Here is a 17,185-nt window from a genome sequence, read left to right as displayed (position 1 = left end):
TTACTTATGTATGGTAGTGAAACACGGATTTTAGCCTCTGATACTAAAAAGCGTTTGGAAAGTTGCGAAATTTGGTTTTTAAGAAGAATGATGAAAATCCCCTGGACTGACAAAGTTAGTAATGAGGAAGTTCTTACACGAGCTGGAGTGCAAAGGAAAATGATACGTGAGATGTTGATTAGGCAGTTGAAGTTCATGGGTCACATTACACGTAAAGAAGGCCTAGAGAACCTTGCTTTGACAGGGAAAATTGTGGGAAGAAGGAGGATACTTTGGATGGACAGTCTGCAGAAATTGTTGGAAGAGAGAGGAGTGAAAGAACTGGGAGTGGTACTAATACAGAAGGCTAGGAGCCGACGGTTGTGGAACAGCATGATCGCCAAAGTCAAACGATATGGCACTTAGAGAGAGAGAGAGAGAGAGTAACTGGTAAGCTAACAGATGGCCATCGTGCCAGTTTTAAGGGGGGGGGGGGTTAAGAGCACTTTTTTCGGGTCCCAAAAAATTCGCAACGACTCAGTCGTCACATAATTTTTTAATTTTTTTTTAATATGTTTTTTAAAATAAAACAAAATTGAGGGGGGGGGGGTTCCATCGAAATCACGTACGCGCCTGAGCCTGACGGTAGTAAAGTAAGAGAAAGAACTCAAGAGAAAACAGGCACTGACAATGTGTGAGATGTCATGCGACATCGTCTGCTTGTGCAAATCATGTCCATCCTGTGATGTCACACATCTCAGCAGCGTTCCGAGAGCTCTTCAGGTGCTATGCCGGGGCTGTATTTAAGCGTTTTGTAATTTATAATAATCATTACTTCAAATGTTTCCAAGCATTGAATTTTGATAACCTTGTCGAATCAAAGTTTCAACTTTGCAATAATAAAAAATAAAGCTACTTTTTAAAATCAATGAATACCTATTAGAAAAACTCACTATTCACTATTGGAAACTTTCAACCTAATAATTCACTTCGCATCCTATATACTCTTTTAACCTCTACAGACTAAAAAAAAATCAGGCCTACACATCTCAAAACCCCCGAATATGTACCTTCTTAATTAAATTTCTTTTCAACACATACTTCTTTTGTTTATTTTTAAAGGAAACCACAAAAGAAAGAACAAAATATGAACAACATCATTTTCAAAATAGAATTCAAGTCTACTCTGCTTCAGAGTGCCTCTAAGAAATATCGCATAATTATGACTCTCTTTCAATTAAATATGTTGAAGTCAGTCAATGGCAATCCTAATACACTTCGGATGTGATCCGAATTAACCGTATGACGTCTTAGGAAAAATCCACACGTCCAAAATTTAATCATCAACGATGAAAATCCATTTCGCTTGTAGTTTTAACTCATGCTGTCTTCAAAACTCTTCCAAGATTTCTTTCGATGTATGTCTCAAAGGTTTAATTTGTAATAAATTCAATATGGTATAATAAAGCTCACCATTGTTCCCGAGTCATTGCTGGTGACGCTGAAAGAAAATGTTCGTTCGTCTTTGCGAAAGGTTGAGCTCCACTTTACAGCCCTCTAAAACCCATAGATCTTGGTTCTCGAGATCGGACGTGGTCCCAACATCGTATGCCATCGACAATAATTGCTGGTTGCAGTATTCAAAAGCTAAAAAATATTTGCCATTTCTGCTTTTCTGCTTAACAGAACCAAAACCGTCTATCTCTTGACTTTAAAAGAAACTCGGCAATTTCTGTTCAGAAAGAAAAATCATTAGAAAATCAGCAATGTCTGCAACGCATACCCAAATCCTGTATGCCTCTTTACTTCAAAATGTATTGAGGTAAAGCAAAGTCTGAGAGTGAGCCACAACAAAACGGGACACCAACCCTATGCACGTTAAGTATAGAACCTAAAACAGGTGGATAGTCATACCACTTCATATTTATCAACGCAATACTGGGCCAGCACAATTATCCCTGGCATAGCTGAATTAATTAACTCTCTACCATCAATGGTACATTTCAGACCTCCACTCTCTCTATTACTTCATGCACTTCAACATTCAGTACCAACTTACATAATACTTCTTTCTTCAATTAAACATATCTCTCTTAATTGAGATAAAGAGGTTCACGCATACTTTTCAAAGCGACATTTTACTCCTCTTCCAAGAAAGTTCATACATCTTTTCAAATTACATATTTTTGTTTTGCACAAACACAACGAAAAGTAAAAACATTCACTCTCGTCATATTTGTGACACAATTTCTGTCCCATCCTCACTCTGATCGACTTAAAAAAGAAGAAAAAGAAGATCTATGCAAATGAAAGTCCATCATTATTTTAATTCATACAGAGGGCAACCCCCCCCCCCCAAACCAGTAGATGGGAAATCTTTTTAGAAGAAAAATTATACCATATTTGCCAAAATTGGAGAGTTATTTTTTGTTTCCTGGACGCATTATTGTGTAACAGCGTTGAAGACATCCGCTGACAGTGCTCCTCGCAACAAATAACGTATCATTCGGTAGTTTTAAAAATGGTATTATGCCCCAGCTTTGAGGGTTCGATAGCGTTTTCCAATGTATGGATATTTCTTTCCCGGGGACCTATTGGCAAGTTTTTCTATTTACCTGTTATTGATAAATGAACAGAATACAATACTTGGAATCCAGTATGTACATATTACTTGTTGCTATGTCGGACAAGCCTCGGACAAGCTTTCAGGTAGTCAAGAACAACCTTGTTTATAACAAGTATTCATAAAATTTGAATATGTTAGTAAACCGGTCTATTAGACCTACTATCAAAATATTTCCTCACCGGTCAAAATAGGTGGTCATTAATCCATTTTTCTTTATTTTACAGCTTCAGTATGGGATTTTGAATCAAGGCCTACCGGTGGTCGCTACCTTTATTACGCACCCAGTCGGAAACAGCCCATGCATGTCAGCCTAAAAAGGGTTATAATTTATGTAACTTGAACGTGATTGGTTGAAAGTTAGCTATCAGTTTTTGCTGTTCGTGTAAGACGTTCAGTGATTGGACAGTTACAGTTTATTATTTTCAGGAGTATTAACTGGAATTAATGTGTAAAACTAGAATATTTATGGAAAATGGATACTGGAACCGTGCCCACCCCCAAATTCTTTTCTTCCAGGATCGGTTGAACTTTTTTAGACCCCCCCCCTTTTTTTTTTACCTCGATCGATTACATGTAGGCCTATGTGCTCCCCAAACATCAAACTCTGGCTACGTGCCTGATTACGAGGCAAAATATGTTCATACTTCAGCTTGTCCATAGATCTATACTAATAAAAATCTTCGTAAATTTGTTATTATAGACAACATACGTGTATATTGCGTTTGAGGGAAATGTGGGTTTCATGTTAAACTGAAAGTTATTCATTCCCTCCCTTCACCATTCGTTTCCGTCCTCTTTCTTTAGATCACATTTTCTATATTCTATCTCACCTCCAGTCAAAACTCTTCTTCTGAGTATTTAGGAGGAAAAAAATCCAAGATCCAAGATTGGAAACAAAAGTTTGGCGATGTTTTGCGTTGTACGCATTCGCTCCCCACACCCCTGGGTCATCGGAAGACCTTTACCCTGTATCGGATCATCAGCTTCTCCTGGTGCCATCAAGCCATCGATGGCTAACTCCCTGAATGTAAGCAATATAACACCCCAACCTAATTATAACTATGATGAGAACAAGAAAATTTTAAAGAGAGCCTACGTATATACAAGAAAAGAGTAATATGCAACAAAAATAGACAAAATTATCAGTAGACCCTAATTGAGAAAACGTAAGGACACATTAAAACGAACCTCCTTGACCTTAAAATAAAATAGAATACTCCCAGTAAAATGATACATATTTTTCTTTTTCTTTTCCTTAGTTTGATCATTATTAATTATGATCAAGTATTAATACATCGATATACCTACCTTCGTCCTTTTTATCTTTTTCGATTCATTGTTATTATCATCATCATCATCATTATCGCCATCATCATTATCATTCATTTATTCCTTCCAATTCATGACTATAAATAGAAGCTGTGTTGGTCTTACGGAGACCCGACCTTCTCCCCACCATCTAACCCTCCATCAGCCGATAGCCAACTCACAGGCAATCTTCTCATCGAATGTATAAAGAATTCCTCAGAGAAACAGCAGCTTGAGGAACGGCTTCTTGTAAGTCTTAAGTTTACCTTAGATTTGCATTTTTGGATAATACTGATTGTTTCATTAGACCTACAGACTGTCACTACAGTGATATTTGTTTAACTTTGGTTATATTTAGTGAATGAGGTAGAGTCAGCCGTCTCTGAACCGATTTCGATCAAAGATGATTTTGACATTTAAATTGTATGTTCTTTCAAATTTGACACCCAGTTTTCAGTATCTCACAAACAATTATTTTGTGTAGCGCCCTCTGCAACAGAACTCAACTATCACTTTAACAAAAACAAAACATTATTATTCTCTCTCTATCTCCCTCTTTCTATTTATTTTTTGTTCCCCCCCCCCTCTCTCTCTCTCTCTCTCGTTACAAGAGCCATAATATTGAACATAAAGAACATTGATAAAGAACATTAAACTATACATCATTCCCCTTCCCAATACCTCAGGTCAGAAGAAGTAAGCCTCCATAAACTTGAAACGTTCTTTGAATAGTCTTCGATTCCACCTCTCTCTAAAAAAAAATGGTGTAATAAAATAATTTATCTCTAGGAGAAATCATGCAAACATGAACTATTTAATCAGTCTTGTTATAACATACATCTTTTTGGAATTCGTTTTTGTAGATAGTCTTGTACCTGAGCAAGGTCTAGTGCAAGTTTTTGGTAAAAGCTAAAACTGTGTAATGAAGTATCTTGCCACCGTGAACCAAGCTTTCCCTTTTTGCATATCCTTTGCCTTTCTCTTCCTCTCTCATTTCCTCTGTTGTTTTTTTATCTCTCACTATTAACTATCCCGTGCTCTTTTCTCCATCTTAAAAGATGATAACCTAGTGTATATCTGTAATACTTAAAGGAGATACCTGTAAACAACACTTCAGTGATGTTAAAGGTAATCATTACATATTCAACAAAGATAAATACAATAAGACCAAGAATCAATGCTATGTGTGTGATATACAGTTTTTAATATGTTACATTATCATACAAATAGTTACATAATTATAGACTTTTGTTCATGTGCAAAATAGATAATAGAAAACTATTAAAAGTAGAGATATTCATCATGATAATCCCATGGAGGGGAACAAAATTACATTTTGATATCTTTCACCCGAACAGCAGCATGTTAATTAAACAGGTAAATATAGTTTTAGTCTATATGAAAGATAGCAGTATTATAGAGTAGACTCGTAAGTAAGACACCGTAGAATCAAGGAAGGCATTAAAAGGACGGATTGCACTTATACATATAGACATACTAAAAATCAGTTTCAACTACAGAAAATATCGTCTTTTTTTAAAAATACATACCGGTACACCTGGTCGGCAACATTACAATTTCTGAATCTTAGGAAAAGGGAAAAAATAGGCATATCCCTACATTCTACATCATATATTAATAAAGGAACTAAACTTGAATACCATAGCTCACATCTACAATGTTAACACCAACTTTGAGACATTTTGTTATTTTCTACATAGCATCACTTAACAAGATAACAACAGAGCAGATATGTACATGTATATATACAGTATAGACTGAGAAAATTGTACACAGCATAATTTCACAAAGCAATCTACATTTAAACCCAAAAAGATATTTAATAACTTCACTACATGAGATATTTTCTCTAAATGTTTTGCTTTTAACTTCATGGAATGAATAATGATAAAAGCGTGTCAAAACTGAATAATGGCATACTTTGAACTCAGATTTATGACCCCTTCTACATTAACATTGTGAATTTCTAGTGGCCAAATATTTGGAATGCAAAAATGATATCCCCCCCCCCCCCCTTCGTGTGTACAAGCCTGAACTTAATAAACCAACAAAACTACTTGTATAGTTAAAAGGTTGTTCAACTTGAACAAGAAATAATGCTTATTACTTATTAATAACTCACAAAAATGCAAGTTCCTCACAGTTAAAAAGGTCTAGGCACTGCAGTGTAAGGTTTAATAATCTGAATCTTGAAACAATTTTGATTTCTTCAGATAAATTACCCTTTAAACAATTGAAGTCTTTGTTATTAGAACCTCTATATTTTCACACCAAAGATATAGCTTAATAATTCTTATTCCATTGTTTCAGAGGAATGAAACATTTAGGCACTAGAAATATGTATAACAAATCAACTATGAAAACAGACACTATACAATGAGAAACATAGGCGATATATGTATTTCTTCACTACTTCGTCTTTTAACTGCTAGAAAATCAAATTAAATTAAATCAATGAGCATTTTTATTACTGAACCTTAGGATAAATAACTGGACCAGCAATCAATCAGATTTCATGAAAAAGTAACCAGCTTAAAAGGTGCTTTGCAGTGTAAGTGGTCTCAAATTCAGTTAGGTATACTTGTTAAAACTCTTCTGAATACTGGCAATAAATATCAAATACTATAGCTAAAATGAATTCGCATCATATGATATAAAATATTAATATTTTCTTTGGACGAAACTATGAGCAGTCATGACATCAAATATGGACGGAATCATTTGGAACTCATGATTGGAAGGAAACTTGTGTATAATATCATAAATGTTTCATGTACATAACACAGTTTTTGTTCTAAAATAATCACAACTTTGATCAACTGTAATACAAAAATATCTGATTTTCAATACATAATTCAAATTCACATTAAATCTCTGATTGTATTGTTCACAAGGCTTCACAGTATTATATTATACAAGAAAAAAATGTAATACCTTTCACCTGATTTGTCGAAATATATCATGGAATGGACGGTTCTTGGTAGTCATCTTTGGTGCATTTGATTTCAAAGAAAAAATGAATGTAAAAGACCTGGAAAATCTTCTCATTTATTTCTACTTTAGAGGAGAAAATACTAAACACTTCAAATATTGTTATCATATAATATGGTAAAAAACTAAGATAATACTTCACACTTTTTATATGTCAACAAGTGTTAATACCAGATATCTTAACATTCAAGTAAAATAACAAAAGGGTGAAAAACTTTAGTACTACAATATTGTAAGTGTAAACAAACCAATAAAACTCACCTACTTAAAAACAAAAAGTATGGTTAGTTCATCAAGGTCTTCTTACATCAATGTAACAGTTTGACATTTTAATAAATGTTTTTCAAGAATTTCCCTTACTTAAGCAAAAATACTGAGTGGTTGATATAATGGCTTCAAAATCCAACTATAAAGTTGACAACCACAAGAGAAATAAATTAATCACTGGAAAATGACTATCAGAAATCAGAAGGACTGAATAATTCAAAATATTAGGGCATTTCCAAGAAGATAGTTGCCGTAGAAGCATTCTAAGTACTGTTTAGTGACATTAAGGAAAATTTTGTTAATTTGTTATGATTTGCTGCTTTCATTTGTTTCAATTGCTTCTCCAACAAGCTAATAAGTTTATGACACATATGGATTATAATTAACTACATGATCATCAATTTCACTGCAATTACAAACATAAATGAAATTGTTTTTCATCCGATTTCAAAACAAACAAAAACTTCATCAATCTTTTCATTCTTCATGAAGAATAAGAATTTGCAATATTTTAGACACATTATTCATCCTATGCATTTCTGAAATGCTTGTGAATGTATGTGCAACCCAAAAACTTTTATATTTTAGATTACTTTAATAATATTAATCAATTACTTCAGTCACATACAATATCATTCTCCAAAATATAACCATATTTGGCAGATTACACAATCAAGATACAAGATCAAATAAAAATAAGAGATAAGTCATAGAAAGTTGCGGTGGGACCTTCAAATTAAATTGATAATGAAAGAATCTGTTAAAAAATAACAAATTGATTACATTGATTAAATTAAAATTCTTTACCGAGTACCAACCCATAATCAAAACAATTTCCACAAACTTACAGGTCCTGGACAAGTCTAATTGGAAATACACTGACCCAGTTGGGTCAAAATGGTAATCCTAAACTTATAGGTCCTGGACTACTACTGACAGTCTTGGAACTGCACTGACCCTGTTGGGTCTAGGTGGTGTATGTACAGAGTCCAGGGACCTGGATAGATTGTTCTTAAAGGGCTTCTGATATGTGGATCCAGGAGTAGAGCTAGATTCCCTGGTGCTGCTGGCCCTCTCGCTCCGAGGGACCTGGATGGAGCCCACTTCGCTGGCTGCGTCGTTTCCGTCATTGCCATCAAAGACCTGCAAATAAACCACACAAAAAAGGATGTTAAAGGCATCGTTTAACAATGTTAAATCTGAGATGCACGGCCCTACTGGTTATCAGTGTCTGTGATATGGTGTATTATTGAAGGCCTAAAAAAATGCGCCTCAAAATGATCAAGAAGTGCCTCAAAAAAGTAAAAACCTTGGAGTGACCGGTTTTACCATACTCGTTTTCCCCAATAGACTGTAGAGTTATGAAAACTGTTTGGCAAACGCAAAATTTGATTTCGATTTTCAATCATAAACATCTTGGTAATCAGACAGGCGATCAGCTTGTAAAAGTCATGGGGTTCCTGACTGACCTAAAGGTCTATAATTATATCATTGCAGCATGAGCTAAATCAAGGATTTTTTTAGAGGATCTAAGACAAAGTTACCGGATCCCTTTAATGCAATGCGTTGCATTTTCTATCCATTCTCCCGTATAGTAAAGTTAATTTCTTACTTTTTCCCTCACCCAAAGGCTCTCCGAGAGACGAGAGACAAGGGGGTATTTCTGAATAGGCCTACGAGTCTGTCATGTGCAGACTTGTACATATATTAATGGTATTTCCACCAAATCTGGTGTCAGTGAATTATGGCCTTCTGCACATGGAAACTTGATTACCGTACCCTCTCCATTTAATGAGCTGTAGTAACCCAAAGTAAAAATCTGTGTTTTGCATTATAAATTGTTAAAATATGGGATATACCGGTAAACAAATATAAGAAACTTTACCATGTACTCTTGATCATGTCTTCTATTGATGCATCCATGGATTAATGTTGTCACATCTTTTTAATTCTGTGTAATGAATTACTTTTCCTTGAGCATGTTAAATAAAAACAAGCTAAATAGACCGGTTTTACAAACATAATTATTCAAATTTATGGATGTTTCTATCCAGAGGACCTATCCTGAGGACCTAGTGACAAGCTATTCCATTAACCTGTCATTAATGAATGAACTACAACACTTGGAATCCAGTCTGGCATTATGTCGGACAAGCCTCAAACAAGCTTTCAAGTTGTCCATAACAACCTTCATCTAAAAAGTATGCATCTATTGAACATACAGGTAGTTTTTCTATTCAGTGCATTTCCATATCAATGTGAATGTGTTATGTATGTTTATAGCATTAAAAAAAAAAACTATTTGTGTTAAAAAAACTTAGTAACGAGGACTGGGAATTTTTATATAGTTTTTAAATAGTTATAAAATTATAATTCCAAATTGATTGCGAGCAGTTCTTTGAAGTTTTACAGTCTAAAAAACACATCTCTAATAAATAAATTCTTATTTTGAAAATCACAACTTGTCACTTTCACCACTTCAGTTCAAATTGTGTGCTTGAACAACAACTTTCATAAATCTCGCTGCTTTTCTAAACCTTTAATTTTCATTCAGATATGCTAAAGTGAATGTGCGAACTAACTATTAAAAAAAAAATCTAATTCAATGGCTAAATATTAAAATGAAAGTGCCAGAAAACAAAACTTTTTACTTTTGGAATAATTACTAAAATCATTATGTTAATGTTATGGAAGGAAACTTTTTGCTCCTTGAGAGTAAAATATTAATATTAAATTTTATTTGCAGAGTTTGGGTTAGAGGGGGGGGGGGGGGGGGGGGGGGGGGGGGGGGGGGGGGGGGGGGGGGGGGGGGGGGGGGGGGGGGGGGGGGGGGGGGGGGGGGGGGGGGGGGGGGGGGGGGGGCACTGATAAGGTGTGTATGTGAGAGAAGGTTGTAGCATCTTCTTTTCACATTTCGTTCCCCCCCCCCCCCCCCCCCCCCCCCCCCCCCCCGAAATTGATTAGAGGGCCAACCTAAGTGATGCCACACGTTCATTCACAGTAGTGCCACCTAGCCACGCTTACCACAGCAGTACACAGACCTATAACTTCACATGGTAAACATGTTAAACTTCTTACATTTTCCACTCTATTTTGCATCAGCAGTATAAACACCAAGTAGATGACGTAACTGCCGCAGGATAGCAAAGTCCCACCCCAATTCACATTAATAGCCCTACATGACTCATAGGCCTTTCATAGGCTTTATGTGAAAACGTGACCACACCATAAAACAGCACAATGAACAACCGCAAAAAGTGAATACTACCTGTGCACACAAGATTATGCTAAAACTGGTTTGTTAATCATTTTCATAAGTGCTTGTACCATGGTATATATTAGTATCTATAGATTATCATATACCATTATATACTATATCATGATAAAGTGGTACGTGATATATTAGTGCTATTAGCAGACACTATCACTCTTGTTAATAGCTGACCTCTACTATGGTATGACTTCAGCTTGAGCCCATTCCTTTGTAAAGCATGACAAGAAGAGATGATAAACCCAAGGATACAAAAAAAAAATATTAACGAAAGGTTACCAATCATAAATGTACCAAAACCACAGAAAAAGCAAGAAAAATACCCCATCAAAAACAATAAATACACACACAAAATGATGGCAATTAAGACTTTCAAGAAACCAATATTTAGGTCATTTCAATAACGAATGTATTGCCTGCAGAATTATTTGTGGAAATCTCATGCTGCTGCCCCCATGGAATACCAGCAGCAGCAATATACTTGCAGCTGAAATTGGGCTACCACTGAGCCATATTTTGTCCTTTTTCTCTGTATGATTACTTTGTATGTATTTTATCTGATTTATCTTATTATACAGAAATAAAAACAACAAATTGTCATATTTGCACGTTTTGAAAGGTGACGTACAAGGCTATTGAAAATGCCTTAGGATGAACTTTTGAGAGTCTTTGCGATCGTTTTAAGAATTTTAAATAGAGAAGAAAGAAAGAATAAAAGGAAATTGAAAAAGAAGATCATCATGAGAAGCAAAACAAAATAGATTTAAATCTTGTGTGTATTGGTGATACTCATACAGCATGGGAAGCTCACAAATTGCAGAAAGCTCTCTGTGTATGCCCACATCGTAATACCCCAAAGTGGTCCTAAGTTATATTATTTTACTCACCCTTTTGTCACTCTGAGTTTTCAGTATTAGAGAAATTGCTTTAGTCAGTAAAATGTTAATCAGCTTGAATCATTGAATCTCATGGCAAAAATAACTGTTAAAAGGGTTAAATTAAACAATTTGTAATATTCCTCTAACATATAACTGATGAGCTATTAGTTGAAGGATTTTCTAACATTCCTTCAATTTATTGGGTAACATTGAACAATTCTCTGTGAAACATACATGTAGTCTTAGAAACGTAAACAAATACAATAAAAGCAACTAGTGTAAGCAGTTTAGAAATGCCATGACAATCAAACAAATATTCATCCTTTTGACTTGTATAACAGCACTGCACTGCTCAATGCATCACTTATCGAAAACCATCATTGTCAAATTAAGTACAAGGACATATTACAAACATTTTTGTTACTTCAAGAATACAACACTGCTCAAATCACAATCATGTTAATGTGTTAAAACATCATTAGTGCAGTTTTCATCATTTTTTTTTTCATAGGGTACAACTAATTCATCAATACAAATACACATTCAGATATGTGGATACATGTACATCAAGAATGAATTAAATAACGGGATAAATATAATTTAAATGAAATTATAATGTATACGATGGGAAAAATGAAAAATCCTGTTTAATAGTGAATAAATTCAATAAAGTGAAATGTTATAATGAAATTATAATCACCAACATCACCATCTAACTTATCATCATCATTATCATCACCAGCTTTTCCACCATCATTAAAATCATTAAGATTGCCATCAGGATCATCATTATAATCATCCTATCATAATCATGTAATCACAATTGTTGTCATTATCATCATCACCATTATTATTCTGTAATCATCATCATCATCATCATCATCATCATTATCATCATCATCATCATCATCATCATCACCATCATTATCATCACCATCATCATCATCATCATCATCATCATCACCATCATCATCATCATTGTTAATCATCTTCGATATCATCACTAGCATTACAAATATCACCATCACTATCTTCATCATTACCAACACCATCGTCATCATCATCATTTCCAAAATTCCACTTTGTCCATCAACTGTCATCATCATCACCACCATCATCAATATCATCATTGTTGCACTTAGCACTACCATCACCACCATCATTCCAACCATAACCTCCAACATCAACATAATCAGTATGCTACAATCTACAAATAACTTTCAACATTTCTTTAAAGATGAAAAAAACATTATGATTCCAATAATTTGCCAGCATTGATGAAATGAATTAATGTCTATTGTTATGGATTTGAAAAATGATGATTGTGCATCCAAGCGAAACCCAGAAATCATCAAAGTGCAAGAGAAAGAGGTGAATCTTACCTGTTTCTATAAAGTCCATGAGAAAGGAAGTATTTGAAAGATTTACGATTTACAATTTACAGTACAAAGGATATACAATTGACAATTTGGACAAATAAATTCACATATTAACCTCAATAAATCCTCTAAACTCTCTCAAAGTTATCAACCCAAAGTATAGAGGACTGGAAAACAACCCATAACCAGGAAAACCAAACACTCCAAAGTATGAAATTTGATGATATTTACAGCCGCTTTTTTCTATGTGCAATATGCCACAAGGATGTAGAAAACAAAGAAAAAGAAATAAAATGAGTTTTTCTTTGAAGATATTTTTGGATGAATACCCACCCTACTAGAGATTTTATAATTCTATGAGTGAAACTTATTTGATTTTTTATTTGGAAAGGTTAAATTTGAAACTATGATCTTTATCATTTATCCACATATAATATGTTAATGCTTTATAAACTGGTACTGTTTATCCAGATATAGTTAATAAATCCAAATATAACAAATCTTGATATAACAAATTTGACGCTCATTAGCATCAAAGTGAATATATTTGAAGTATTTGCAAAATTAGGTTTAGTATAGTCAAATACTTGTTAATCAATATTCTTGTATTAAGTTCATGATAGATTAATTTTAGTTGACATGCTATATTCAAAAGATCAGCATGCACATGTACATCATGCAGAATAAATGTTTGACTTTATTTTTGTTTAATGAAATAAAATGAAACAGAAATATGTAAAGACAAATCTTGAGCATGCAATGTAAAGGAAGGAATGAACAGATTTAGAGGAATGCATGCATCTCATTGTGAAGGGTATAGAAAATGAATTGTTGAACAAAGTCATCACCGTAAAGCCAATGGTTTCATACAGCATTAGAATTGGTTCCATGACACATCCAAATGGGAATTGCATGTGAAAGTTTCAACATCTTTGGACAGTCAAAAAAAAATGGGGGCTAGCTTCAATCTGCCACTACTTGTCTGACTGAGGAAGGCCGGTGCCTGAACCACAGACATTGAACAAAAAATGGGGAGTTACCTTTTAGATGTGCCACAGAATTAATTTCTAAGCTAAAGATCGAGTGTAGGTTTGAAACATTTCATCGCTGGTTTTGCAAACTGACGTACGCATTTATGTACAGGAGATACGGTGATAGGCTTACCAATGTCTTTAATATTTTATTATCGTCATCACATTTGCATTTTTTAATCAGAATCTATGCTGGCACAACTTACCTTCCATTGCAAGCCATCGCCGATCGAGAAGGTCATCCCAGTCCCACCTGTGCGATTCTGCGGTGGGTTGTTCACCAAGGGCAGCTTGAATTCGGTGCTAGGCTCCTCCATTTCCATGAACTTTCTCAGCCGGTCTCTGGCCAGTTTCTCATACTTTGAATCTAAAAGAATTAAGGCAAGCACAATGATCATTAATTTGAAAGAATAGCCCAATAAAAAAATCCTATTCAAAATAAATTTCAGAGAGTATTACTGATCTTGAATTACAAAAACTCCTTACCTTTGAAATAAAAACTACTGATTTCCCTTGTTTATTTCTATAATTTTCTTCATCACTTGAAACAACTTTCTATAACTTTACTGCATCACCCCTTGCACAAGTGGTACCACACATACAGTTTGATCACAAAGATCTAAATTACGGTTCTTCTTCCCTTTTTCACCCTTTTCTTTCAAGAGTATTACAGGTTCAACATTCATTAAACATGTTTGTACTCTTCTCATACTCTGTTCACATATGTTGCACCTAACTTGTCGGAAGAAGAAAAAAAGGGGGTGGGGAGGGGAAGCCACGTCAAAATATGAACATTTTATGTGTAAATGAAAAGCACAAGGAGGTGCAAGTAAACAATGTGGATCATCATCATCATCGTTTAGCATTCATTTGTCCCATGCGGTAGGGTCAGACTTTTTGTTTCCCTATGGCCCTTCTCCAAGCCTTCCGGTCTTTGGCATCTGCCTGGATGAGGCAGGGGCCTGTTTCATAAAACTTGTTATCTATAACAACTGCTAAATTTCTATGACAAATTTGCTCTCAGCCAATCAGATGCCATGATTTCAGTAGTGTATAACAGTAGCTTGTGACTTGTTGTTATTGATATCAAGTTTTATGAAACAGGGCCTAGATGCTCTCATGTCTTCTTCTTGTGTCTCCTTTATGGTTTTGAGAGGTCTACCATGAGGGGGTTTTGAGCCTCCAACCTGGAAGTTCATTGCTCTCTGAAGCCATTGGCCCCCCCCCCCTCCCACCTGGCCGTTTTACAAAGTGAACATACTTTTGTTTGATTTGTTATTGTTCATCATTGTATTTTGTTTGTTATAGTGCTTAGAGACTTCGGTGGAAAACACTTCATAAGCACCGTTGTTATTATTAATATTATTGCCCATCCTTATATCTTGAGAGATTTTAGTCAGCCCTAAGAATTGGAGAAAATCTTCATTTTTCATTTTGGCAAAAATAACATGATAGTCCGAGAATGATTCAAATCAGATTGAAACATGGCTGAGACTCGTCACCAATGGCAGCTAGTGAAATAGTCCACCAGTCAGAACTTACACGGCAGTCTGTCTTGCTGGTAGGAGGGCTGCTGGTAACGCTTACTGAACGAAGCAAAGTAAGGCAGCATCTCCTTGAACAAGGCGTACTGGGCGTCGTCAAAGAAGTTGGGGTTGTGAGGATCTTTACCGGTGTCCTTCAAGAAGATGTCTGCTTTCTTCATCACTTTGCTGGACATCTCGGTGGATATGTCAATCTAGATTTTGTGCAAAGAGAAATCAATGGTGAGAAGTCACTTTTGTAGTCAAAGCTCTATTACTAAAACAAAGCTAAGGCAGATAAAGTAAATCTGATATGCGATTTACAATTCTTTTTCTATAGTTTATTAATTTAAACTACAATGCTATTTGTTGATATAGCATCGCCATACAAGTAGACAATTTTAAAAAGAAGTTTAGATCTATAACATACCTCATTGCCCTCCCCCCCCCCCCCCAAACAAAGGGGTGGGGGAGGAGAGGGCCTACTTCCTTCACAGCTGTAATGATGTTCTTTTATACTTTTCTTTTTCATTTTTCCTTTTCTTTTAACTTATTCACACAATTGAATTGAAGACATAAATTTTGTTAGTCTAATGGGAAAAAAATATTCAACAAGCTTCTCTAACCAAGCATTGAAGTAATTTATCTGAGAAACAAGATCAAACAAAAACAAGCCAAACCACATAACGTGGAATAATTGTTGCGAAAGGGTTGAAAGTCAAAAAGAGAAACTTACCAGAATACCAGAGTTGGACAGAGGAGAATCAACAAAACAATCCAAAATGACTTCCACCTTTCTCTTGAGTAGAGCCATGTCCATGCGGGAATGGCAAGCTTCCTGTATGAAGAGAATAGAATCTAAATAAACGTTCTGCTTTAAAGTCCCACGGCATTAGTTTGGCCAGGTGGTTATCTCATCAAATCAGCTCTTAATTAACATTACAAAAAGGGGGACCAATGGTCACCGCTTAGGCATTGTTTGCTATATAGAGGGCGCTAGTAGCAATAAGTATAGTGCAGTATACTTTTTGGGAAAATTCAATTGGTTAAAGTTTTTGCAATCTCTAAATTACTATATGTGTCTTCTATAATTTCGGTACCACCAAGTGTTTTCAAGGAAGTGGAAAAGATATGTTTTAATTTTATATGGAATGGACAGGATAAGATAAAAAGGAATATTTTATATTTGAACTATGATAGAGGGGGTTTGAAAATGTTGAATTTCAAGTACATGATCTATGCACAGCGTGTAGTGTGGATTAAGAAACTGCTTGGTGGCAATAATGATATGAAATGGAAACAATTTTTCAAATATATATTCAGAACGGTAGGAGGAAAGTTAATATTTCTTTGCAATTATAATCCCAAAACAATTAACATTAAGGCACCCAATATATACTTGGATTTTTTTGAACATCTGGAATTATCTAAAGGAGAAGGAATATATTGTAAAAGAAACACATAATGAAAATCAAATTATCTTTAACAATATTTTTATTGAAGGTAGGATAAATTCTTTTAATGCAAAATTATTTCATGTGAACATTTTTCAAGTTAAACATTTGACGGACGCTTAAGGTGATATGAGATCAGGGGACTATTTCATAAGGAAAGGTCTTAATGTAGACGATGTGTTTTTTCTTAATGATCTATACACCAAATTGCCAGCTGCCTGGAAGATTAAGAGAATTTGCAGAGGGAGAGATGATACTCTAAATGACACTGTTGATCTTTCCAACATTAACTTTATCATTAACAAAACAGTGTATTCTTTTGAGTCTGTCTCTTCCAAAATGCTCTATAACATTTTTATTGCTATAATACAATATGCATTTGCTTTTAAACATCCAGAGGTAATAGCTTTAAATCTAGATAAGTCGGAAACTACAACATGTTTCTCAATCCCTAGAT

At 34.8% G+C, this 17,185-nt stretch overlaps 1 protein-coding gene across 4 annotated transcripts in view; it reads right to left on the bottom strand.

Moving 5' to 3' along the window:
• Window positions 1-6,138: 6,138 nt before the first annotated feature.
• Window positions 6,139-17,185, bottom strand: part of LOC575237 — a 41,077-nt gene continuing 30,030 nt past the window's right edge. The window contains exons 20-25 of one of the 4 annotated variants that reach the window (XM_030998798.1): window positions 16,011-16,112; window positions 15,294-15,489; window positions 13,958-14,118; window positions 12,724-12,729; window positions 10,638-10,672; window positions 8,228-8,335 (exon numbers count right to left, since the gene is read on the bottom strand). In XM_030998798.1, coding sequence (XP_030854658.1) covers window positions 10,643-10,672; window positions 12,724-12,729; window positions 13,958-14,118; window positions 15,294-15,489; window positions 16,011-16,112 — 495 coding nt within the window. In that variant the 3' untranslated portion in view covers window positions 8,228-8,335; window positions 10,638-10,642. Of the gene's footprint in view, window positions 8,336-10,637; window positions 10,673-12,723; window positions 12,730-12,852; window positions 12,964-13,957; window positions 14,119-15,293; window positions 15,490-16,010; window positions 16,113-17,185 lie in introns of those variants that run through there. The other 3 variants (XM_030998795.1, XM_030998796.1, XM_030998797.1) reach the window with 3 other exon arrangements.

The sequence above is a fragment of the Strongylocentrotus purpuratus genome, unplaced genomic scaffold, assembly GCF_000002235.5.
Source record: "Strongylocentrotus purpuratus isolate Spur 01 unplaced genomic scaffold, Spur_5.0 spur5_scaffold_5, whole genome shotgun sequence".
Taxonomy (NCBI): domain Eukaryota; kingdom Metazoa; phylum Echinodermata; class Echinoidea; order Camarodonta; family Strongylocentrotidae; genus Strongylocentrotus; species Strongylocentrotus purpuratus.
This window is presented reverse-complemented; position numbering and strand designations above follow the sequence as displayed.